Source organism: Semicossyphus pulcher, unplaced genomic scaffold (genome assembly GCF_022749685.1).
Source record: "Semicossyphus pulcher isolate SPU_LCO1_2020_fin unplaced genomic scaffold, fSemPul1.0.p SCAF_17, whole genome shotgun sequence".
Taxonomy (NCBI): Eukaryota; Metazoa; Chordata; class Actinopteri; order Labriformes; family Labridae; genus Semicossyphus; species Semicossyphus pulcher.
In genome coordinates, this window is record NW_027211681.1 from 28,207,165 (window position 1) to 28,230,990 (window position 23,826).

Sequence of the window (23,826 nt, forward strand, 5' to 3'; positions counted from 1 at the left end):
TAATTGAATAGGTTTTTTTTGTAAATAATAGGGCTGCAAAAAACATTATTTCAGTAAACAATTACTTTCAAAATAATTATAAAATACACATAAACTTTTCTTAGAGGCCAAGGTAACATAATCAAATAGTCAGCTTTACTTTATTTTTCTGACAACTATTTTCTTGATTAAACGATTAATTGCTTGGTTGATAAAATGTTAGAAAATAGTGCAAATGGTCCATCATAGTTAATCACAGCTAAAGGTGGTCTTTTTCTGAATGGAAGTCTTAAATCCAAATATATTTTATTCAAGCAGCAACATGCACACATGAAAGAAGGCAATCATAATCGATTACGCTGTTTATTAATAATATTAACATTTGAGAAATGATACAACAATTGGGATGAGTATATCTTCAAAAAAGGTATTAAAAATCTGTAAATCTGTACACTTATAATTTACACTTAAGTCTGTAGATTCATTTTCTCCATGTATTTACATTTCTGTACAAATTGATATATATTTTATGGCAATTCTTTGTTTATAATCCCCTTTCCCAAACCACTGGTGTGATATAGCTTTTTGTCCTCTCCTAGTTTCCGTACCGATGTAATGTTTTTATCAGCTGATGCCTCCCCGTTACCTTGCTTCTTTTTTGTCATATGAAAGCTAGCTAGCAGGCTAACGGTCTTCCCAACAGTGACTATGAATGTGAGCCGGTTTACACCGGGACGGCGACGCGGTGTCACTGGACCCCGATAACATCTGTCCACGGTGGCGACCCTCTCTCCTTCTCGCTATCTGCACTAGTTTGAACATATCGTGTGCAGTCAGCCAGTTATCTTTGCGACTTTTGCCCTCTTTATCCCGCTCTGGGTCACAGTTACCCACTGTGTCTCTTGCTAGCAAGTTAGCCTGCTAGCTAATTAGCTGTTATAAAGCAGCGAAGCTCTGATTGAGGCTAACTGACTCACTAACTTACTGAGTGGACGGACAACAGCGGGATGTACGATGGCATCGGTTCGGGTGGCTGTCCGGGTCAGACCCATGAACAGGCGGTGAGTTAATGACACTATCACACGGTTGTTTCATGCTAACTTTAATGTTTCAGCGAATATTTACTCAGAATGTGGAGATTTGGTTCAGCTAACTGAGATCACTGGCTCGTGCAGATGTAGCTGCTGTGGGTGTTTAAATCACATGAACTGACTTACAGCTACTAGTTTCAAAGCTGCTGACGTTTTAAGGTTATTTTTACAGTGAAATGATGTTATTTTGAAATATGTGTAAACAGATAATGTTAGTGGATTTAATTGCTTTCATCAGCAGGTATAAATAGAATAATTGAATCAGAGTTTGGCAGCATATTGTCACCTGTTTGTCCCTGGGACCCAGAGCAGGTGCAGCTTACAGATAAACAACGAAGTAGGAGCAGAAGTAATTTAATGTTATTCACTTATAGATTGACAGAAACTTATGCTGATAGTTTGATTTATTTTTAATGCAGTCAGCTTTATTCTCACAGCATATTTTAAACAGAAAGTGCTTAATGTGGACAACGAAAAGCAGAATGACATTTGAGCGCAAAAAACACAATACAATAAGAATCAAATGAATGATTTAAACTGAGATAAAATAACCTAATCAGTATAAATACGGCCGATTATAGTGCAGTAATAGTTTTAAGTTGCTCAAATTGTATCAAAGGAAATTAAATAGCAAAATGCCTCAGAAAGAAGCTGGTTTGTGCTTCTTAAATGTGAATAATGTCTTGTTTTCTATTTCTTCTATCAAAGTAAATATAGTCTTTGGGGTGTTGGACTATTAATTAGTTAATAAAGAAAACAATAAGTCCCTTTATTGAGAAAGAAATTGAAGAAAATGTTTGTACCAGCCATAAACTAAATAAAACACCAGTGACCTTTTAACTCGTGTTCTCAGCCGTCTTGTGTGTCACTGTTAACCGGCGTGCTCATAATCAGGGCACATATGTTACGTAATGTGTTGTTAAGTTATCTTGTCGCTGTGATCTAACACACACCTTTACGTCCCAGCTGCTGCAGACTTGTAGACGTCTGAATTTCAAAGACTTTTATTCTGAAATCTTCCTCACTGACTGTCCTGGTTTCTTGTCCCGCTCTGACTCAGACATGAAGGATGTTGTGAGCCGGAGAACAAACTGGGGTGGAGACGGTGGATTATAAATGACTAAACAAACATGTCGTGTTGCTGGTACAGTTCATGTTCAGTCATGTGGAGGTTTTGATGTCTGCCAGGTGTGTCTGGAAAATGAAGGCAGTTAATACATCACACGCTTACAGCTGAGCTGAGCCTCATTCAAACAGTTGGAGGTGTGTTAGAGATTCAGTTAAATATGTTTGAATTTGGATCTTAGATAAATATGTTTAAAATAATTCAGTAGACATGTTCAGTAGCCTGCTACGGAAGCCCTGCGTGAGAAAACAGAGACAAACACACTGTATATTTAATAAGTTGAATGAATCAGATGAAAGTTGATGTAAAAGCTGACTTAATGAGGCTGTGCTGTGTTCATGCTGTAAGATAATTAAAGAAACTGCTTAAACTTGGCTGATCTTTTACAGGGAGAAGGACCTGACTGCAAAATGCATCATCAAGATGGAAGGGACCAAAACCTCCATCACCAACCTGAAGGTAAGAAACGCTGTTCCCTTCACACAGGCTGAAGGTGATCAGAACGCCTTGTAGCTGAAGCTGTGTTCGTGTTGTTTCCAAAAGCTCCCTGAAGGCATCGCAGGAGATTCGACGAGGGATCGGACAAAGACGTTTACGTACGACTTCTCGTACGACTCAACAGACTGTAAGAGCTCCACATTCGTCTCCCAGGAAAAGGTGAACAACAGTAACAGTTTCTCTCTGCTTCCTTACTTTGCTGTTTGAAAAAGACGAGGTTAGATCTATCATGAAAATATATTTGAGGGGTATTTAGATTCTGGGGTAGGATGCTGCAGTACCTTGAAGCTACGAGGATGCCCTGAGATGATGATGAGGATGTGCAAGGAGTGTGGGAATGGAGGGATAGCATGCCAACCTTTCAAGCATGATGGGAACTGTAGTGCCAAAACAATTGGAAATTGCAGAAAGAAAAGTTGGAGCGACAAAGTTTATGATTTTCTTGAATGTGTTTTGTATTTAAGTCAATTTTTATGGGATACTTACAATCCCATGAACATGATTCTTATACTCCTGGAACACACCTGAGTTAGATCCTCACGCCCAAAACAGCGTCTCAAAGTGAACCATGATCTGTGCCCCGAGAGGCGTTTTAAAGCACGGTTTCAGGTGTAATCTCCATCCGTCACATGACCCTCGAATTCTCTGTGCATGAGTGTTCTGGTCTGAACAGGCGCCGGTTCTCTCGCTCACAACAGCAGCTCCACGTAGAGCTGAAAACGCCAGCTTGCCTCCTGTAACTGTAGGCTGTAGAAGGATTATACAAAACAGATTTTCACAGCTCAACAGAAGCTAAGACATCCATCATTCATGTTTCTAAATCGCAGTGCCGGGGTCTTTAAAAAGCAGAATAGTGATGAAACTCTGTGAAAAGTGTTGGCGTGGGTGTGTCCTTCATCTCATCATGTATACAGTTATCTTTGCTATGTAGTGTCCAAACTTATTCTTACAATAACAACAGATGGTCTGCATAGAAACGACATGAAATCACAGCAATAGAGCTGTGAATGAAGGTGATTCATCTGCTCTGCGAGTCTCCTGTCGTCTCGGTTCGGAGGTTCAGTGGAAACTAAAATAAGGTTTGGATTTGGGCTCAGAATTTGGGGGATTTTTCAAACTCTTCTGTGTCAGGTCATGTTGTTGCTGATGGACTCTGTGTGTTTACTCCTTACTCATGAGCTCTGACGGATCACATTACAGCTCTGACATGTCAATACTGAGTCATGTGAGCTGCAAATCTGAAGAGCAAAGTTTCACCACCACATGCATCAGTGAACTCGTCAGCAGGAGCCTTAAGGAGGTCTGAGCAGAAATAAAATCTCTTCTTCTCTGGTTTTTATTTGCAGGTTTTCAAAGATTTGGGCTCAGATGTGCTGAAGGCGGCCTTCGAGGGCTACAACGCCTGCGTCTTCGCCTACGGTCAGACCGGCTCGGGGAAGTCCTACACCATGATGGGAAATCCAGTGAGACAAAACTCAGGGCACAGTTAACATTCACGTTCAAGACTCCTTTATCCAGACAGACTGTGTGGAGTGATAAGAGTCCAGGTTTATCAATACGTCTGCTCGGTGACGTCATCAGAGGCTGCGGCCGAGATCGACTGACCTTGTCTCATTTTAAAGATTAATGCGAACAGTACGGCTGCAGCTTGATTAGTCTCATCGTCAGTCGACCTGATGTTCTCAATTAAGGGAATTCTAGTGCTTCTGAACCTGGCTCCTTTTTTAAAAAAATTTTAATTTACATATTCTAGGGACTAAACGGCAAATAAAAATAGTGTTTGAATGTCTCCAGTAGATGTGTTCATCCTGCAGCAGTGAAACAGGCTGTAATGCCTGCAACATAATCCTTGATGGGTCAAAGGTCGTCCACTAAAAGTTCTTGTTGTTTCCACTGACAGGCTCAGATTGTTATTCTAAGTGTGCGACCTTTGATCCATCAAGGATTAGACAGACTAACCAATCAAGGCAGCAGCAGACCAGCAACTCCTGTTTGCCTTAAGCTAAAATCGCTGTTTTTATGAATGGAGTCTGGTGTGTGTGCAGAGAGCGATGTAACGTCTGTGTGTGGTTAAAACAATCATCTTCCTCTGTAACAAAAAGGTCTATCTCTGTAGGGATCCTTTCTGTCATGTTGTCACACACTTAGAATCATAATATGGGCAATTAAAAAAATTTTTTTTTTACCTGTAAATCTTCATCCAGTTTCTAGAAGTAGCAGAATTACCCTTTAACTGATGCTTGATAAGAGAGGATCTTACTTATGTCAAACTCTGTGATTTTGTATTTTTAGGGAGACGCAGGTCTGATCCCGAGATTCTGTGAAGGTTTGTTCAGCCGGATCTCTGCGGCCACACGATGGGACGAAGCTTCATTTCGTACAGAAGTCAGGTGAGACTTCAAACGGAGCCGTGATGAGGAGCATGCAGCAGCCTTTTTAAGATGATAAGATGAGGATTAATTGTTTAAGCACACAGATTCAGAGCACTAAGTTGGGACTGTTTTTTTAACCTTAGCTACTTGGAGATCTACAACGAGAGGGTGAGAGACCTGCTGAGGAGGAAGTCCACTCAGACCTACAACCTGAGGGTCAGGGAACACCCGAAGGACGGACCGTATGTAGAAGGTGAGACTGTCACACAAGTCCTGTGAGGTTTCAGGCATTAAAAATAACCATATAGAAATAATCATCTTCTTACTGATGGTCTGGTTTGCTTTTGTATGTCATACAGAGTCATCAGAATTAGTTTCAGTCTGTTTCATAACCAGTAAAAAAACTCCTCACAGGAGCTTTAAAGTCGGCTGACTTCACTACATGTTTGTTATTATGTACAACTGTTTAGTTAAAGTTTTGTTGTAGTATTACTGTGTTTGTCAGGGGTATAGAAGTGGATTGTTGTTGTCTGACAACAGTACAGAAAGGATCCCTATAAAGATAGATCTTGTAGTTAAGGGAACATCCTATTTTTGGAAGAAGAACCAGCCATTACATCTCCTTCTTCAAAGACACCAGACTCCATTGACAAAAAACAGAATTTAACAGCGCAAAACACAAGAGTAGCTCGGCCACGGATTTCTGTTAATGTGTGACTTTTTGTATTAAATGCTTAGTTCGGCTCAAACACATTATTTGTTAAACACTCATAAACATAAACAAACTAACAGATCAAGGCAGCAGTAGACCAGAAACTTCCCCGTTCCGAGAGGTGCAATCAGTGTTTTTCTGAATGGAGTCTGGTGTGTGTGCAGAGAGCGATGTAACGTCTGTGTGTGGTTAAAACAATCATCTTCCTCTGTAACACAAAGGTCTATCTCTGTAGGGATCCTTTCTGTCATGTTGTCACACACTTAGAATAACAATCTGAGCCTGTCAGTGGAAACAACAAGAACTTTTAGTGGACGACCTTTGACCCATCAAGGATTATGTTGCAGACATTACAGCCTGTTTCACTGCTGCAGGCAATCCCAAAAGGTTTTTGTGCTCATTAGTCATTTAAACCCCAAAACATGTAAAAAATCAGGCCCAGGTTCAAACATACCAGAAGTCCCGTCGTTTTCTCAGAATGTTCACTTTCCAATAACCCGCCTCCTCCCTCCTGATCTCAGATCTGTCCAAACACCTGGTGCAGAACTACAGCGACGTGGAGGAGCTGATGGAGGCAGGAAACATCAACCGCACCACCGCCAGCACCGGGATGAACGACGTCAGCAGTCGCTCGCACGCCATCTTCACCATCAACTTCACACAGGTCAGACACAAGTCACCCACGCAGAAAGAAAAGTCTGTGTTCTGCTCTAGCTTCAGGGCTGGCCTCAGTAAAAGGCGGCCTCCTGTTAACCTGGCGCCTCCATGAACGTCTCTCTTTCTCTCTCTCTGTCAGGCAAAGTTCGACGCCGAGATGCCCAGTGAGACGGTCAGTAAGATCCACCTGGTTGATCTGGCCGGCAGCGAGCGAGCCGACGCCACCGGAGCGACCGGCGTCCGACTCAAGGAAGGAGGAAACATCAACAAGTCTCTGGTCACGCTCGGGAATGTCATCTCCTCTCTAGGTCAGAAACCCGACCTGATCATCTGAAGTGCCTGTGAGTTTTTGTTGTCTGTGTTTGTTGACTGATGATCTGTCTCCAGCCGACATGTCGCAGGACGGAGGAAACACCAACCTGAAGAAGAAGTCGGTGTTTGTTCCGTACAGAGACTCCGTGCTGACGTGGCTGCTGAAGGACAGCCTGGGCGGCAACTCCAAGACCATCATGATCGCAAGTAAGAAGCTTCAAACTCCACACAAACATTTTAAAAGTTCCACAAAAAAACACAGAAGTATTTGATGTGTTTATGTTAAAAACCGTCACAGCTGTTTCCCCCGCCGATGTGAACTACGGCGAGACGCTCAGCACGCTGCGATACGCCAACCGAGCGAAGAACATCATCAACAAGCCCACCATCAACGAGGACGGCAACGTCAGGCTGATCCGAGAACTGAGGGCGGAGATCGCCCGGCTGAAAGCTCTGCTGATTCAGGGCAACCAGGTAAACAAACGCAGACAAACGTCCCCAAAGTTTAAAGCTCGTAGAGAAGCTAGATGTGTCTGTGTGTTTAGTTTGAACTGTTGTTGTCGAGCCGTCAAACCTCTTTACAAATCTGTTATTGGTCTTATTTTGATTATTTCCCTTCAATTAAGTTATTGTTATTGTTTCTCTTTTCATGCTTTTTTACGTCATGGTATTGTGTTCTGTCTGACATGCAACCAGTGATTATTAACTATAATAATACAATCACAGCATGGGTCAGCATATTCGTTACGCGATTGAATGCACATCGTTTGAGCTGTGAACAGGTCTTTTCGTTGGAAACCAGAAATAATTTGCTCTTTGTTTTTTAAAGATTATTCTTTAGGCCTTTCATTGCCTTTATTTTGTAGAGAGGACAGTGGATAGTGAAACGGGGGAAGAGAGAGAGGAGATGACACGGGCCGAGGGTGGGAGTTGAATCGGGCCGCTGCATCGAGGACTGCAGCCTCTGTATGTGGGGCGCCATTTAACCGTCGAGCTAAATCGACGCCATAATTAGCACATTTTTACGTAGTTTAGACTCTTTAACCTACATTTTCCTGCTTTACATGAAGGACACGATTCAGTCCATGTTTATTCATCCCTAAATCTTACTGTGTGTTTAGTTTTGTATGTAAGAACTTACCTTCCAGTCTAACTGTTTGTGACCTGTGTGTTTGTGTCTCAGATTGCTCTCCTGGATTCGCCCACTGCTCTGAGTATGGAGGAGAAACTTCACCAGAATGAAGCCAGAGTGAGTCAAACTGTGTCTGTAGTTTTCACATTGATGTTCACCTGGAAGAAAGGTAGAGGTCAAATTTCTGCACCAAAAAGCTGCAACAGATTCAGAACTGCTGCAACGGCCGAGGCTCGTTTACTGTGCTGTTTATCTGACGATCATGTGTAAATGTGAAGTATATGTTGTAATTTGTTGCAGGTTTTAGAGCTGACTAAAGAGTGGACAAACAAATGGAACGAGACCCAGAACATTCTCAAGGTAAGAGCTCCCGAATTCTGATCCTATAGAAGTCAATGAGAACATGCTCCTCCTCCTCTCCTGATGTATTCCCTCAGTAAACATGTTCCTAATGAGTTTATGGTCTCAGTCTCTAGTTTCAAGTCTTCTTCAACACAGCATGATGTTCATTTAGTCCCTGATGCTCCCATTGAGAGTCACACAGACCAGGAAGAGGGGAGGGGTTAGGGCGGGGCTACCTGTGATTGACAGGTCACTGTCAGGGCGACCTGAATGTTGTTCAGTGATCTGTTGTACTAACAGACACTGTGAGGATTCGGCTATTCTCTTTGTCTGAAAGAACATTCGATTTAAATCCAGTTCATTACTGGACAAAATTAGCATCTCATGCTAACCAAGCTAGTGCTAGCATTAGCTGATAACTTAGCTGTAGCTAATCCCTGCTCCTCTCCAGCTGAGAAAGGCAGTCCACAAAGCAGTGTGTGACGTCGTGGTGTTCAGATCTGCTCCTTACATACAGTCCAAGGTGTGGACGCTTCTTACCTTCAGAAATCAGCTGATTTGAGCTTCCTGGGAATGTAGAAAGAAGGCGTATTAAGCTTTTTATTGTCCTGGTTTGTCCCCTTTCTAACTTTTTTCTCTGTACATCAGTTTGATTGTTCTGTGAAGTTTTATAATGCCGTCACACCTGCGTTCTCACGTCTGCAGGAGGAGACTCTGGCTCTGAGGAAAGAGGGCATCGGCGTGGTGTTGGACTCTGAGCTGCCTCACCTCATCGGCATCGACGACGACCTCCTCAGTACCGGCATCATCCTGTATCATTTAAAGGTCAGAGATCACCTGCTGCCCCGAGCTGAATGACCTCAGACGTCCAGATCGAGTGCAAATGTAAACAAAAATATAAATATAAAGATAATCAACAAGGTGCAAACAATGTGTGCAGAATGTCTGAAATGAAACAGGTTAACAGAGAGGAGCAACAGCAGGTATTAAAAATACTGAAACGTTTTTGTGTAACTTAAAGTGCGCTGGGCCCAGATTTTCTAAATGACTTAAAAACGTTTTTGAATTGCTTCAGTAGATTTCTCCAGCCGGCGGTGAAATGTACGACGGCATATAAAGGCCGATGAAAAAAAAAAGAAAGAAACAACGATAAACCCGAGCCGGAGGAGAAGAGCAACACACTAAAAACCAGAAAATAACTAGCAAATGTAAGACTTTATAATCAAGAAACAAAAACTAGTGTTTACAGGAACCTTTTTGAGCCTCGAACCCCCCAAACAGTATGTTCTGGTTCCCCTCCCTCTGATCCACCTGTGTCTCCGCCCTGTTGGCTCTGCTGCTCACACAGGCATGCATGGCCCGGAGCTCGCAGCAGATTCAGCCTCTCTGCACACGAGAAGCAGACTGAGCGACCCTCTGCTGCAGAGACACGTTTCTCTGCTCCCCGTTTGCCCCAGGGGTTACATCACACATGAGAGTGACCCTACGACCTCATGACAGAAACAAACCTGCATTACAGACAGAACACACAAACTACTTTAAATCAGTGTTTGAGTCGTGTTGTTGTTTGGATGGAGGCTTAGACAACAAACCGTCCCGAGGTCGTGACTGACGACTTTATTAAGTGCGTTACAAGCTCGGGTCGGCGTCCAGAGAGGATTCATGTGCATACATTTGTAGAAACAGCAAACAATGCAACATTGACAACAAAGCCAACTGCAACATAAACCCTAAGTGTCCGTGTGTGAGTAATAACCTTGTTCTCCTTCTTCTTCAGGAGGGACGGACGTACGTGGGCAGAGAGGACGCGTCTTCAGAGCAGGACATCAGTGAGTTTGTCTTCTGAGCCTGTAGAAACCAACACTGACGAGCTGCAGGACACAGTGTTTCTACCACTGTGCATGTTGTTAATGAAATCAGCCACCTTTTGTCCATGAAGACGACGAGACGGTGACGAGACTAAAAATAGATCTTTTGACATAAAAACATGTTTTGTTGTGGTTAAAGAGACGGGACTAAAATGTTAGCGGGCTGTCGGACGTTTAAAGTCCACGATGGTTGAATTGGTTGAGGTGTGCAGATCCCCCTGAATCCCACCCAGCCATACAGGTGAGGATGTCCCAAAGCAGCAGCAACAGCATGACTGCATCCGCCCAAAAAAAGAACACCCGGACACACTTTATGTGTTTAATGCAGTGTAGTACAGGAGACGACCTGTGGCTACAGATTAGGTGTAAAAATTGGGTGGAGAGTCTTGCTCGATTATCCAGGGTAAGACGGGTGTTTCCGGCAGAGGGTTGGTATCCATGCCTCTCCTGTGTTCTGTCGTCCTCCCTCAGTCCTGCACGGTCTGGACCTGGAGAGTGAACACTGTATGTTCGAGAACCAGAACGGCACGGTGACTCTGGTGCCGCTGGGCGGAGCTCAGTGTTCGGTTAACGGAGTCCAGGTGACGGAGCCGTCGCAGCTCAACCAGGGTGAGAACCACGTTGACGTCTGAACAGAAATCGGGAGCCTCTGACCTCCTGTAAAGAGGAGTCGGTCCTGTAGAGTCGTCAGTTCTGTTGTCTGTCCTTCAGGTGCTGTTATTCTGCTCGGAAGGACCAACATGTTTCGCTTCAACCATCCGAAGGAGGCGGCCAAGCTGAGGGAGAAACGAAAGGTGAGGCTGTCTCTTAGTAAAGATGGTGTCCCCTCAGATGATGGTGCTGACCCTTTGACCTTTTCCTCTTTCCCCCTCAGAGCGGTCTGCTCTCTACGTTCAGCCTCTCTATGACAGATCTGTCCAAGTCCTGTGAGAGCCTGTCCACTGTGATGCTCTACAACCCCGGGTGAGTTCATGAACGCACAAACGTCAGCTGCATGTGATGATCAGATCCTGCAGTGCATCTCCTCTCTGCATCAAAACGCTGCCAGGACACTGAGACTTCATCCTCTATACTTTAGAGCCGAGGATGTTCGTTACACAGCAGAAATAACACAAAACAAAGAGGTGACATTTCAGAACACAAAACAAGTGGGCCTAAAAGTATTCATCAGACCACAGGCTGGTTCCGCTTGTAACGAGACACTGAGCAGACTTGAGCCAGAGATTTGTTATCATGAAAGTCTTTAGTGTTAAGATTCTCCTGACGTCCCGTCCTCGCATCAAATGTGACCTGCTCGATAGAAACTGTCACTCAGGGGAGACAGACGGGCAGGTGCTCCACAGTTCCAGGAGAAGGACAAGATATTAACCGAGCTGTGTGCTCAGATTTGACCGCGTTTTGTGTGTTTAACCAACGCGAATAAACACAGAGAGTCTGTGTCCACTAACGCCATTTTTGGCCCGTGCAGCACCTGTTTCAAATCAGTGCAGTTCAGCGTCCGAAGCACAAAAACGTTTCACCGTCAGCTGTTTCTTTGTCGCTGCACTCAAAGCGCTTTCAGGTGAACTCAGTTGAACTTTTGGAACACCGCCGTGCTTGTCAATGTCACTTCCCCCTTACTGACCAATCAAAGTCAAGAAGGGGCGGGACTTCTGATATCAACTTTAGGTGCGTTTTGACCGCAAGTTTCAGGAACTTCTCTTCAAGGAACTCAATGGTTCCTGCGGCCCATTGTTGTCTGCGTTTCCACAGCGGCTTGAGTCCCGGGAAGATCGGGCCAGTGATTTATGGAGAGGCAATAAAAGTAACTGCACTACACCGCCAGCTGAGCTTGAGCTTGAGTTGAGCTGAGCTCGAGCTGAGCTTGCATGAGTTCCACAAAAGGCTCCTAGTTCCTGGGAAAAGTTCCTGCTGTGGAAAAGCACCTTTTGTCAACAACAATGGTGGAGGAGAAGCTTATCCTTTCTTTTTCCGAGGGTACAATTTCCAGGAAGAGCTGCTGCTGATGGCAGGACAAGATTCATTTCAATTACTTTTAATTATTCAAGGTTCTTGAATAAATAACAGTAATAGTAATAGTAATAAATAATAGTAATAGTAATAAATAATAGTAATCACAAAGAGCGATTTAAAACAGATGGAACGGTCACTACCGTTGAGGCGCGAGACATCGTGTCCTAGCAACAGTAAGCGGCGGTGAGAAGCGCTCTGAAATTGAGGTTGTTGCCGCTGCCAGCACAACAGACCACACAGACCATGAAAGTAGGGATACCTCAAGATGAATGATGGCTTTTGTTTTTGGTCCGTTTGTAATCTTATATTTCATATTTGTATTCACTGAAACTTTCTGTGGACGTTGGTTATCTTGAGAAGATGACTCGTAAAGATTTCGGTGCCTCTCTTCATCCTCTGTCTCCACCAGCAGAAAGATTCTTTCACCACGCTGAAACTAAAATAAGATCTCATATTTCCTGCAAACATTCCTGCTCTCCCAGACGATGAGCCTTTGCCCTTTCTGTCGACCTGAACTGTCGGCTCCGTGCCTCAGATATCTAACTGCTGAGTGTTTTGTGAGATTACACAGATCTGTACACGTTCTGAGTTAAAGCCCGCTGACATTAACCAACCTGTCCTGTTGACAGTCTCTTCACTGAGAAGGGCCCCGTCTTCCTCAGGTAGACTCAGTCGTCCACTTCCTGTCTAACTGTCCCGTTTTTGACACAGTCGTGTTTTGACCTGTCCAGTCCGTCAACCCGACGCTCACTCACTGTCTGTTTTTTTGCACGTCATCTCGCTGCTTCTGTCTCCATTTTGACGTCTGATTAAAACATGTTGTTGCTTTTTTCTCATCGCCTGGCCTCTCATTTAAAACCTGCCGTGTGTGTTGAATGCTGCTTTCACTGACTGCACTGTACTAGTTGTGGTGTCGAGCATTGGTGTGTGTGTGTGTGTGCGCTCTTTTGATGTAAAAAGGAAGCTGATGAAGGTCTTGGTGTTCACAGGTTGGAGTTTGAGAGGCAGCAGCGAGAGGAGCTGGAGAAACTGGAGCTGAAGAGGTACCTCACTCTTTAATGTTTGTAACAGCCGGCTTCTCGCCTGGTCGCAGCTTCACTGATCAACGACTCTGTTTCTGCAGGAGGCTGATCAAAGAGATGGAGGTGAAGCACCAGAGTGAGAAGGCGGAGCTGGAGCGTCTGCAGCAGGAGGTGGAGAGTCAACGGAAGGAGTCTGAGGAGGTGCGACAGCAGATCCTCCGTCAGGAGGAGAACCTCCGCCGCCGCAGCCAGGACATTGAGAGCCGCCTTCGAGACTTCCTGGCTGAGAAGGAGCGCTTTGAGGAGGAGAGACGCTCAGAGCTCCAGGGACCAGAGATCCAGCAGCGCAACGAGCTGCAGGAGGGTGAAGCAGAGGAGGACGAGGAGCAGCGGCGGCAGCTGGAGGCCGCAGAGCAGACTGAGATCTACCGCGAGCTGGAGAAGCTGAAGAGGGAGCGTGAGGAGCAGAAGGTTCGTCTGGAGACAGAGCGACGGCGGCTAGAGGAGCAGGAGCGGGAGCAGCTTAGCCTTGTAGGGAGGCTGGAGGAGCAGCTGAGGGAGAAACACGAGGCCGCCTCCACACTGCTGACCCGAGAGGACGGCCGCCGTCTGGAGGAGGAGCGGCGAGCGCTGGCTGAGATCAGAGAAGCACTCCTCCGTGCCAAAGAGACGGGGGAGCGGCCAGATGTGGAGGACGCCAAAGAGGAGGCGAGATCTGCTCAGGCTCGATACACAGACTTCAAGGAGGCGCAGGTGAAGGAGCTGGGCCAGCTGGAGGAGGGGCTCCAGCAGCAAAGGGAGCGCCTGGAGACGGAGGTGGCTGCTGAGCGTAACACCCTGCTGGTCCTCGGCCACGGCCTCAAAGAACGACAACATCAGCTGAAGGAGGCGCAGGAGAAGGGGGCGCAGGACGCTACAGCCGTCTGCCAGGAGGAGCAGCTGGTCAAACAGGCAGAGCACAGGCTGCAGTTTAAGGAGCGTCAGCTGGCCAGTGTGGCTGATGGCCTCCTCCCTGCGCTGGCTGAGGAGAAGCAGAGAGCCGTGGAGATGCTGGAGCGCAGCGGAGGAGGCAACAACGGGAACTGTGACAGCCCGCCGGGGCTGGACAACACGCTGTACCAGGTGGAGAAGGAGCTGGAGGACAAGGAGGAGAAACTGAACCTCCACTGGCACAGCGCTCAGCAGCTTCAGCAGCTCCAGGAGACTTATGAGTTCACCGCCAATGTGGCGCGGCAGGAGGAGAAGGTGAGGAGGAAGGAGAAGGAGATCCTGGAGTCTAAGGAGAAGCAGCAGAGGGAGGCGATGGAGCAGGCGGTGGCTCGACTGGAGAGGAGGCACTCGGCTCTGAGGCGCAGCGTCTCCCTGGAGCCTGACCGCGAGGAGCAGAGACACAGGAGCTCGGTCGTCAGGAGGGCGGGGGCGGACCTAGACCAGCAGAGGTCAGAGCCACATCATCCACAGCTCGGTTCACATCACGACTCAGGAAAACGGAGCTCATGCTAATGTGTTCTTTCTGTGCAGGGTGGAGCGAGAGATCCAGAAGCTGAGACAGAGGATCAGTGAAGGAGAAGACAACAGCAGGAGTCACTCCATCAGTAACGACGAGAAGACGAGTCACAACAGCTCCCCGGTCAGCCACATCCAGAGTCTGAACACGCTGTTGCCGCTGTCCGACGACAGGTACGCCTCAGAGACCTGCGCTGCTTCAAACGCTGCTTTTACTCACTTCACCCTTTTTCTGCCAACACTGGTTCTTCATCGTCTTTTTATTCGCCAGGATAAACGCGTACATTGAAGAGGAGGTCCAGCGAAGGTTACGGAAGATGAATCTTCTGAATGGCAGCAGCAGTAACATGGATCTGTCTCTGTCCTGTGAATCGCTCAGGGTAAGACACACACCTTTTACTTCATGTAACCAGAGAGGATTCTTTAAGGACGGATTATAACAACAGACCTTTTCTCTTTCAGTACACTCAGACTCCTCAACTGTGAATGATCAAAGTAGTTTGCCATTGATTGTTGGTTAAAGTATTTTTATTATGAAAAAATGGCCCCAGAAACATTTTCCTGTTACCTGGCTGCTGTAATCTACAGTTTGACCTTTGAACTTGTGCATTGATCTACTGAAAAAGAATATACATATAAAGGTCAGTTCTGAAGTTACAGTCGAGAACAAAGAAATGCCTCTCTAGAAAGGATCTTTGTCCCTCCACAGACTGTTTATAAGAAGTGGACGTGGCCACCTCGACACCCAACACTTGTTGGTGGGCTGCTGTTTAGGAGTGAGACAAAACATCGATACGGGAATGTATCGCCGTCCTGACTCGTGCGATGCAGTTATCGACAGGCTAACGCCCAAATAACGACTTCCAACTGCCTCACGACTCCTCACGGTGGCGCTTATGACTTGAATGAGGGAACAGAAATGGGCCGAAGAAGAAGTTTAGCGGTGTGATGTCGGACAGCGGAAAGACGTTAAGAGAGGATCCAGCCACTTTAAAATCCCTTTGTTCTACAGTCCTGTTAATTTAATTCACTGACTAAAAACACGTCCAACCGAATAAATACATCAGTCCTGCACTTTACCTTTTTATGGCTGTTTGATATTCTGCAGTTAATCAGAGATCGTGACGTATCATACGATTGTCTTGCCACATATCAATCATCGCAGAATGGCTTTATCGTGATGTTATCGTCGGATCTCATGTCAACTGTGACTGTATCTAAACCGGCTTTAAACAAGACCGTTAAAAAGCAGCAGATCATCTTTGAGCACAACCAAATGCTGAGCAAGGCTTTTCTTCAGCTCCCCGTGGTAGTCCCCTGTCAATCACAGGTAGCCCCGCCCTAACCCCTCCCCTCTTCCTGGTCTGTGTGACTCTCAATGGGAGCATCAGTGACTAAATGAACATCATGCTGTGATGAAGAAGAAACTAGAGACTGAGACCATAAAGTCATCAGGAACATGTTTACTGAGGGAATACATCAGGAGAGGAGGAGGAGCATGTTCTCATAGACTTCTATATATTACGCCCTGGCAATTCCCTTTTGCATAGGCTTCCCTTCCTGGATCCTGAGGCTGCGTCCACTTCTTATATCTGGAGTTTTACTTCCACTCTGAAATGTATATTTGACTCATGAGAGAGTGAATGAACATCAAAGAGACTGCAGATCCTTCCTCTGTGCAGAACTGATGTTTAGCTCTTTAACCCCGCAGGAGGAGGAAGAAGTTAGCGACTCTAGCTCTGTTAGATTAACAGATGAGGTAAGACCAGGATCCACCTGCTCTGTATGTCCCAATGAGACTTTCCCTGCTCTGTAATCTGCATGATTCTCCCAAATACGCTTATGGATCGACTCAATCACCTCAATCAATCAGCTTGGTTTGTAGCTCTGTTAACTGGGTTCCTCTGTTTTTATTTACCCTGGTTGGTTTTGTTTGATTTGTTCCTTTTTCCTGCCATCATGAAATATGATTTTTATTTCAGATGAAAGTTTGCTGCTTTTTTGTTTGACATGTTGAAAACATTCAGTTTATATTTAACTTTAGAGGAATACAAGATGGCCGCTTGATTTGTAGTTCTGTTATCATTTCAGGATGATGAAAAGCTGCAGAACTTCAACCCGAGGAGGCTGAAATATGAGGTAAGACCGAGACGTTCTTTTGGATTCAGGAAACGTCTGCTACACTTTGAGCAGGGGTTCAAGCAACACATGTACCTGTTACTGCTCATCTGCATGTGAAAAGTACGTTAAAATCAAAAGAACGATTCATCTTATGATTCATTTAAATTGTCGTAAATTAAAGGACATTGATGGTTTCTGAGTTGGCGACCCTACAGATTGATTCCCATCACTCATATTGTAACTGTTTGGAATGACTTGTTCTTGGCAGTCAGGAAAACTTTACATTGCTGAGTTTGTGGCGCTCGTCTTGGTCGTGAAATTTAGCAACACTGGAAGTTACAGTTGAGTTGTAATGTCTTATTTTTGGGAAAAACCAAGGAGGGAATATGTCAGCTCTTAGTCCTAGAAAAGAGTCACACCGTGGTAGGATAATATGTGCAGACCTTTTTCAGTTGGATGATGTTTCTAAATGTCAGAGCTCTGTAAAGACCGTCCATGGATTTTATCATCTTAAGGATAACTTTGTCCATGTTTCACTTGGAATCTTTTTATGCACTTTTCAATCTGATTTGCATGCCAAACCTCTTCACACTGTTAATTTCGAATCACTTACAACTCACCTCTGCACCTGGTGATGGAGGACCTGTAATTCTCATGGGGTGGATTATGGACTAATTCAAACAGCCTTCACCTCCCTCTTGACGATGTAGTCATGGACTCCCCCCTTGTGCACACAGAGAGCCTCCGACTGGTGGTCTAGCTTCCTGCCTGCCTCGGAGCTCGAAGCAGATTCCCCTCTTCAAATCCAGGAAAACATGTTGGATGAGCCAGAGAAGGGCCTTTTAAAGCTTCAAAGAGAAGATGGTCTAAAATCAGCCTCTGAAGTCTTGCTAGCAAAGGAGAAAGTGCCTTACAAAGATGCTGACATTAACAAATGGTTGCAGGGAAAAGGGAATATCCCGGTCGGAGTAAGCCAACCAGTTTATGAAACTTATCCCCGGGACATTGTGCAACACAAGTTTCAGGTCACCTCCGCAAAGAACTCGGGCGACAAATTAGATGAAAACAAGAATATCACTGATAAAAGACCAAACAATTCTGGCTATGTTTCTGAGGATGGAAAAAAGGTTGACAATAGAGCGAAGGAGTTGCCTGTAAACAAACACTACAAATGTGACCCAGGGGTATTACTAGATGTGGGTCTTTCCAATGATCAGTCAGAATCGAATAACTCTGTCACTGGTTGTGTCAGTTCCAAGCAGAAGTTGAAGGAAGGCTTTAAAGGACAAATGAAACAAGGGACAGAAACAGAAGCTGAGAAAATGGCGACCAACAGGAGCTACGCTTTGGGATATTTTGCTGGAAAGCTGTCCGAAGCGTACAAAGACGCTGGAAGAAAGCTACAAGGCACACGGGACATCATTCGAAATGTAGGAGTAGGTGAAATGAAGGTTGTACTCTCTCAGTATGTGACAATGATGTCCAAAGAGCTTCCACTGATTCATCAATTGCAACCTATACCAGAACCAGAACCTTGCATCCTTGCAGATAACAAAGACCCTTTGGTTGATCTTTCAAGGGATCGCGCCCTTCGTCTACTTCAGAATTGCGGCATGTCTACATTTCCAGGCGTCTCAGGATGGCCCGAAGGCTCCGTGTCGTCTCTTAAAAACACATGTCCTGAAGTGTTTTATCAAAGGCTGGTCCAGTTTCCACCAGCCTTGTCTCGGCTACAAGCACTTTCATCCCAGAAGTTTTTAGAAAAGTTGGAATATTTGGCACCTGGAATGAAGGTCGAAAAGCTTTTGAGTATTTTCTGGCTCAAAACTGCCAACAAAAGGCAGCCAGTCCCAAAGCCGGGTTGCTTACTTTTGTCAGGATCTGACATGATAGTGCTCTCAAGTGAAACAAATTTTGATTACTCCTTATCTGTTTTTCACCATTTTAATCTCCTGGAAATCCGGAAGGTTCAAATAAGCTTGGCAGGGCAGCATGTCCGCCTAATTGGATGCACCGAGGACACAGTTTTGGCAGTCTTTACCCACAGCAAAGAGCTTACCCAGGAGTTCTGCAGGGCTTTACTGAAGACCCTTTCTCCTGAAAAGTTCTTTGAAGGGAATGAAGATCACCCATTGCTCTCTGGCGACCTTATGGTCCTGTCTCTGGATTGGACGTCAAGTGTTCCCGATATAGTCCTGGACAGTGGCCTTCATGTCACCTCCAGATTCAAGCGGGTCCTCGCAGACCTGCTCTACATCGTCCACGGAAACATGGAAGGTCCTGGCAAACCTTCTTTGGCAAATGTTTTTCCTCTGCTCTACACCAGCGTCAAGGTCGTGAACTCTACCCGAGTGCATCAGGACGCTATTTTTCAGTTCCTCCTGACGGACACCCATGTTGCCCTACTGAGGGAGGATGGCGTCTTTCACCCGGTGCCGCGGGGCACCAGTCTGGTTCCTTCCCAGCCCCAGTTTCAGGGCCTTGAACTTCGCAGGCGTTCAGACATCAGATGTGTTCTTGTAAGGCAGAAAGACAACTGGCTGGTTGTAGAGATTTCATTTACGACTCACAAAGTACAAGCTCAAGAGAAGAACGTGATCAGCAGCCACGGCTCAGCTGAGGTGCCCTCTGTGTCAGATCACGGTAGTAAATGTGATTCCTGGAAGTTATCTTTCGGGTGTACCTCAGAAGCTGTGACCCTGATTAATCACCTGTGTACCTGAGTGTCACACTTTAAGGCCCTGTCACAATTCATTTACAAATGCAATGTGCTTCCTTTGGTCCAAAATAAAGATGAATCTAAGAAAGAGAGAAACAATCAGGTAGCCACCTGTGTTTTAGGCTTTGTGAACATGTTATGCCATTTAAAAAAGAGGTCAGAAAAATAGTTTGGAGAGGTGATTCTTGATCATGCCAAAGTAAAATGGACACATGTGAAAGTATTTTAAAGCATTTTATAAACGTTTTATAGACGTCTGTTATTCAAATGATTGATGTGATGTGATTTTGCAGCACAAAGGGGATTCTGACCGTTTGAAACCTGGGCCCTATTTTTTTCATGGTTTGTGGTCTAAATGACTCAAAGGTACAAACAGTTTTGGAGTTGCTCCAGTAGATTGCTTCAGCCAGCATCAGTGAAACAGGCTGTAAAGACTGCAGCTTCAGGGCAAATGGGCCTGACCAAATATGGTCAACGAATCATTCTTGTTTTTCCACTGACAGGCTCAGATTGTTACAACACATGAAGTGTATGTGTGTGTCAAGTTAAGACAAAACAAATAACTTGTTGTGGTTAACCAGCAACTCCGGGTTCTGGGAGGTAAGATTTCTGTTTTCGTCAATGGAGTCTGGTGTGTGTGCAGAGAGCGATGTAACGTCTGTGTGTGGTTAAAACAATCATCTTCCTCTGTAACAAAAAGGTCTATCTCTGTAGGGATCCTTTCTGTGATGGTTTAAGACTGATGAAAACAGTGGAAGTCTTTCAGAGGAAAAAACAAGAACTTGAGATGGACAAATATCCATCGGGTGCATTTGCCCACATGGATTACGTTGTAGCCATTAGAGCCTGTTTCCAGCCGCTGGCTGAAAAAAATCTACTGCAGCATTTCAGAACACTTTTGTCATTTCTTAGTTTACGTGTAAGAATAATGAATGGATGAATGCAGAATAGAAGTTTCCATGTGTCAGTGAAAGTAAAATGTTTTTTTTGCTTTGTTGGTTTGTTGTTTTTAGTGATTTTATAAAGTTCAAAGGGAGAAAATGAACGTCACTTAATGCACAGTGTAATTATTATTTTGTTCTGACTTTTGATTTTTGTCATGATGTGAAATTATTAAAATAAAATAGTTTATATGTGAAGCAACATTACTTATCATTCCTTATAATTGTGTACAGTGAGAACTTGATACTTGTGTAAATAAAGATGGCTCTTATTGTCTGATTTAATTTGGCATAAAAAAAAAAATCTTTTTCAATGAAGCTCAGAATTGATTCACAACAATCATTGTAATTTTTCTGAGTCAACCCTTTACTCTCCACCTCCTTCCTCTACTCGTTTCTCATCTTTTGTTCCCCCTCTTTCTCGGGGACTTCCTCTGCAGCACCTGGTCTCTCGTCCTCTCGGGACGAGCGCCGACGGCCTTCAGGAGCCCGTTAAAATTAGCATTCCTCGTTACGTCCTCCGCGGGCAGGGGAAGGACGAGCACTTTGAGTTCGAGGTGAAGGTGAGTTCTCTCAGCGGTGTTCATCTTCAACATCAACTAATTATTTGTTTTGTTCATCGTCTAATATGATCCACACGAGAGTTTCCTCAACGAGCGCTCCCATTGATTGCAACACATCTTTATTCTACACTCTGCTGTGCAAACACGTGGTTAACATGGGTTGTGTTTCAGCACCAGTCAGTTAAGTTTAGAAAAACATTGGAATGCTTCGGGTTAGCCTTGTGATGCGACGTTTGTGATGTGCCAACCATCAACGGTGATCAGAATGGTTGAATGTAAATCTGACTTTTGGTGTTTTCATGTCTCTTACACTGTTTATCTTTCATCAGATCACTGTGATGGACGAGATGTGGACGGTCTTCAGACGTTACAGTCGTTTTCGAGAAATGCACAAGAGCCTCAAATTTAAATATCCAGAGGTGAGACAACCGCTCCACTTTTACACCCGTTCACATTTGATCGTATTAAAGGTTAAGGTACTTTTAAAGGGACATATCTCGTCTTTGTTTAATGTCAAACGACGTGTTTCAGCTCGCAGCTCTCGAGTTTCCTCCCAAGAAACTGTTTGGAAACAGAGACGAGCGGATGGTCGCTGAGCGCCGGAATCACCTGGAGGTGAGATGTGAAATCTAGTTTAATTCACACGTGTGAGACAGACAGAGATTGTCCTGTTGTCTTAACAAATCAAAATGACAGTCTGAGGTGACTTTGTACATCTGTTGTTGTCTGCAGCGTTATCTGAGGAACTTGTTCCGGGTGATGCTGTCGTCCTCCAGCTCTCCTCTCAGAGCTGACGAAGACGGCGGCTTCCGTCTCACCAAACACGCCGTCTGTGAGTTCTCGCCGTTCTTCAAGAAGGGCGTCTTCGAGTACAGCAGCCACGGCACCGGCTGACATGAGCGTGGAATTTTCTCCGAACCAAAACAGAAAAAAAGAACTGCTGGCGGAGTGCTGGCGGCTTCAGAAGGTCAAAGAATGAAAAGCTTGCAGGTCAGTTTCCTCTGCAGCCTCCTGACGTCGTGTGAGACGAAGATCTCGGACACATCAGGCGACGCTCAGCTCTTAGTCCGTGTGGAAACTTTATCATGACTAATGTTAAAGTGGGAAATGCAGCACTCTGTTTAAAGAGTTACATTTCTATGTTATAGATCCAGAAAAAATATAACAGGTTTTCATCGTCTATAATGATCCAACTTTGGAAAACTGGAACTAATGTAAAGAGCATACAGTCTATGATGAAACAAACTTTATTATACACGGAGGCATTCTGCTCATTCTGGCAATAAACTCTAATAAATATATTTACATGCAGCTATGATATGTATGGGTAACTCCTCAGTAGTGACAGATGTGCAACTGTAAAAATGCAACAAAACATTAACACCATCAGGTTTGAGGGTTCGATTCCCTGTGCGGCGCAGTGGAGGTCAGCTTCAGGGGCAAAAGAATGAACAAGAAGTAACATCAATTGTTCCAGTAATTCTACCACAACAAATATTCTCATGTTAGCTTCTTGAAGGAGAGTTTTTTTTTTAACTTTGGCCATATTTTTAACATATTTTGTGGTTTTGATAACAAACACAAACAAACAGTGTGTGAACGTCTCAGTAGATGTGTTCATCCTGCAGCAGTGAAACAGGCTGTAATGGCTGCAACATAATCCTTGATGGGTCAAAGGTCGTCCTCTAAAAGTTCTTGTTGTTTCCACTGACAGGCTCAGATTGTTATTCTAAGTGTGTGACAACATGACAGAAAGGATCCCTACAGAGATAGACCTTTTTGTTAAGGTAAGGTCCTTTTCTTTTTACCTTACACGCCTGTTAAATCTCTCTCTTTAAACCTACCTGACCCCATTGACCAACTTTAACTTTCAGAAGTTGCTGATCGACTACGTCCTTAATCGGTTAGTTTGTTTGTTATTGTGTGAATTTGGTGTTTTTAATTGTTACTTTAGATACAACACACTATTTGTGTGACACAAAAAAACACACAAAAACTCACAGTTCACGGAGGCAGCAGTCCAGCAGCTCCTGTGTCCTGAGAGCTTAAATCAGTGTTTTTCTAAATGGAGTCTGGTGTGTGTGCAGAGAGCGATGTAACGTCTGTGTGTGGTTAAAACAATCATCTTCCTCTGTAACAAAAAGGTCTATCTCTGTAGGGATCCTTTCTGTCATGTTGTCACACACTTAGAATAACAATCTGAGCCTGTCAGTGGAAACAACAAGAACTTTTAGTGGACGACCTTTGACCCATCAAGGATTATGTTGCAGGCATTACAGCCTGTTTCACTGCTGCAGGATGAACACATCTACTGGAGACATTCACACACTTTGTTACCTGTGAGTCATTTAGAGCCCAAAAATATGTCACAAAAATACGGCCTAGGTTTAAAAACACCATCATATTTTTCAAAGGGGCTTTTCTAGCACATTTTCCATTTACTGAAGTACGCAGAGAAAAAATTCCTTCAGAGGGAAAACTTTGTGCCTCTGGCAGCTCGTCACTTAAATTTTCCTAACATTTCAGAGCTGATTTTATTTTGTACTTTCCAATAAATCTGTCTCAGTGAGCAGTTCTGCCACTCTGACGGAGCTGCAGGACTCGATCATGAAGTCTTCCAGAGCCTCACGTTTTCTTAGCAGCTGTAAGAACAGGAAACTGGTTTGGTCTCGTCCTGTTTGATGAGAGTTTGCCTGAATATGAACACTACTTTTTTTCATAAGCCATACTGTGTGTATATAGAATGTAAATGTTAATGTGCATAGTTTTTCTATACCATATGCTTGTATGCAATGTTAAATAATGACATTGAATGTCAGTAAAGGGAATGTACCAAAACTTTCCGACTGTGT

At 44.6% G+C, this 23,826-nt stretch overlaps 2 protein-coding genes across 3 annotated transcripts; both read left to right on the forward strand.

The window, feature by feature from the left end:
* The first annotated feature begins 868 nt into the window (after positions 1 to 868).
* Positions 869 to 22,593, forward strand: kif16ba (kinesin family member 16Ba). Of its 2 annotated transcripts, XM_069666486.1 has the most exons (27): positions 869 to 1,040; positions 2,586 to 2,655; positions 2,740 to 2,853; positions 4,041 to 4,157; positions 4,987 to 5,084; positions 5,210 to 5,319; positions 6,300 to 6,442; positions 6,575 to 6,743; positions 6,823 to 6,954; positions 7,046 to 7,221; positions 7,931 to 7,996; positions 8,180 to 8,239; positions 8,927 to 9,046; positions 9,999 to 10,050; positions 10,561 to 10,698; positions 10,801 to 10,883; positions 10,964 to 11,052; positions 12,732 to 12,764; positions 13,092 to 13,145; positions 13,226 to 14,563; positions 14,646 to 14,804; positions 14,902 to 15,010; positions 16,722 to 16,769; positions 20,852 to 20,974; positions 21,304 to 21,393; positions 21,506 to 21,589; positions 21,707 to 22,593. In XM_069666486.1, the coding sequence occupies exons 1-27, from the start codon at positions 994 to 996 to the stop codon at positions 21,866 to 21,868; spliced, it is 3,984 nt and encodes a 1,327-aa protein (XP_069522587.1). In that variant the 5' UTR covers positions 869 to 993; the 3' UTR covers positions 21,869 to 22,593. The 2 variants fall into 2 exon arrangements, with proteins under 2 accessions (XP_069522587.1, XP_069522588.1); XM_069666487.1 differs by lacking the exon at positions 12,732 to 12,764.
* Positions 18,438 to 19,474, forward strand: LOC138594304 (uncharacterized). The gene has a single exon (XM_069665367.1). It carries the CDS (start codon positions 18,539 to 18,541, stop codon positions 19,472 to 19,474), a length of 936 nt encoding a protein of 311 aa, XP_069521468.1. The 5' UTR covers positions 18,438 to 18,538.
* Positions 22,594 to 23,826: the final 1,233 nt, after the last annotated feature.

Excerpts from the sequence above, each read along its gene's own strand:
- kif16ba (XM_069666486.1), top strand. The coding sequence starts at position 994 with ATGGCATCGGTTCGGGTGGCTGTCCGGGTCAGACCCATGAACAGGCG. Across the intron at positions 14,805-14,901 it reads TTGCCGCTGTCCGACGACAG|GATAAACGCGTACATTGAAG; the intron begins GTACGCCTCAGA and ends TTTATTCGCCAG. Across the intron at positions 15,011-16,721 it reads TGTCCTGTGAATCGCTCAGG|GATGATGAAAAGCTGCAGAA; the intron begins GTAAGACACACA and ends TTATCATTTCAG.
- LOC138594304 (XM_069665367.1), top strand. The coding sequence starts at position 18,539 with ATGAAGGTCGAAAAGCTTTTGAGTATTTTCTGGCTCAAAACTGCCAAC.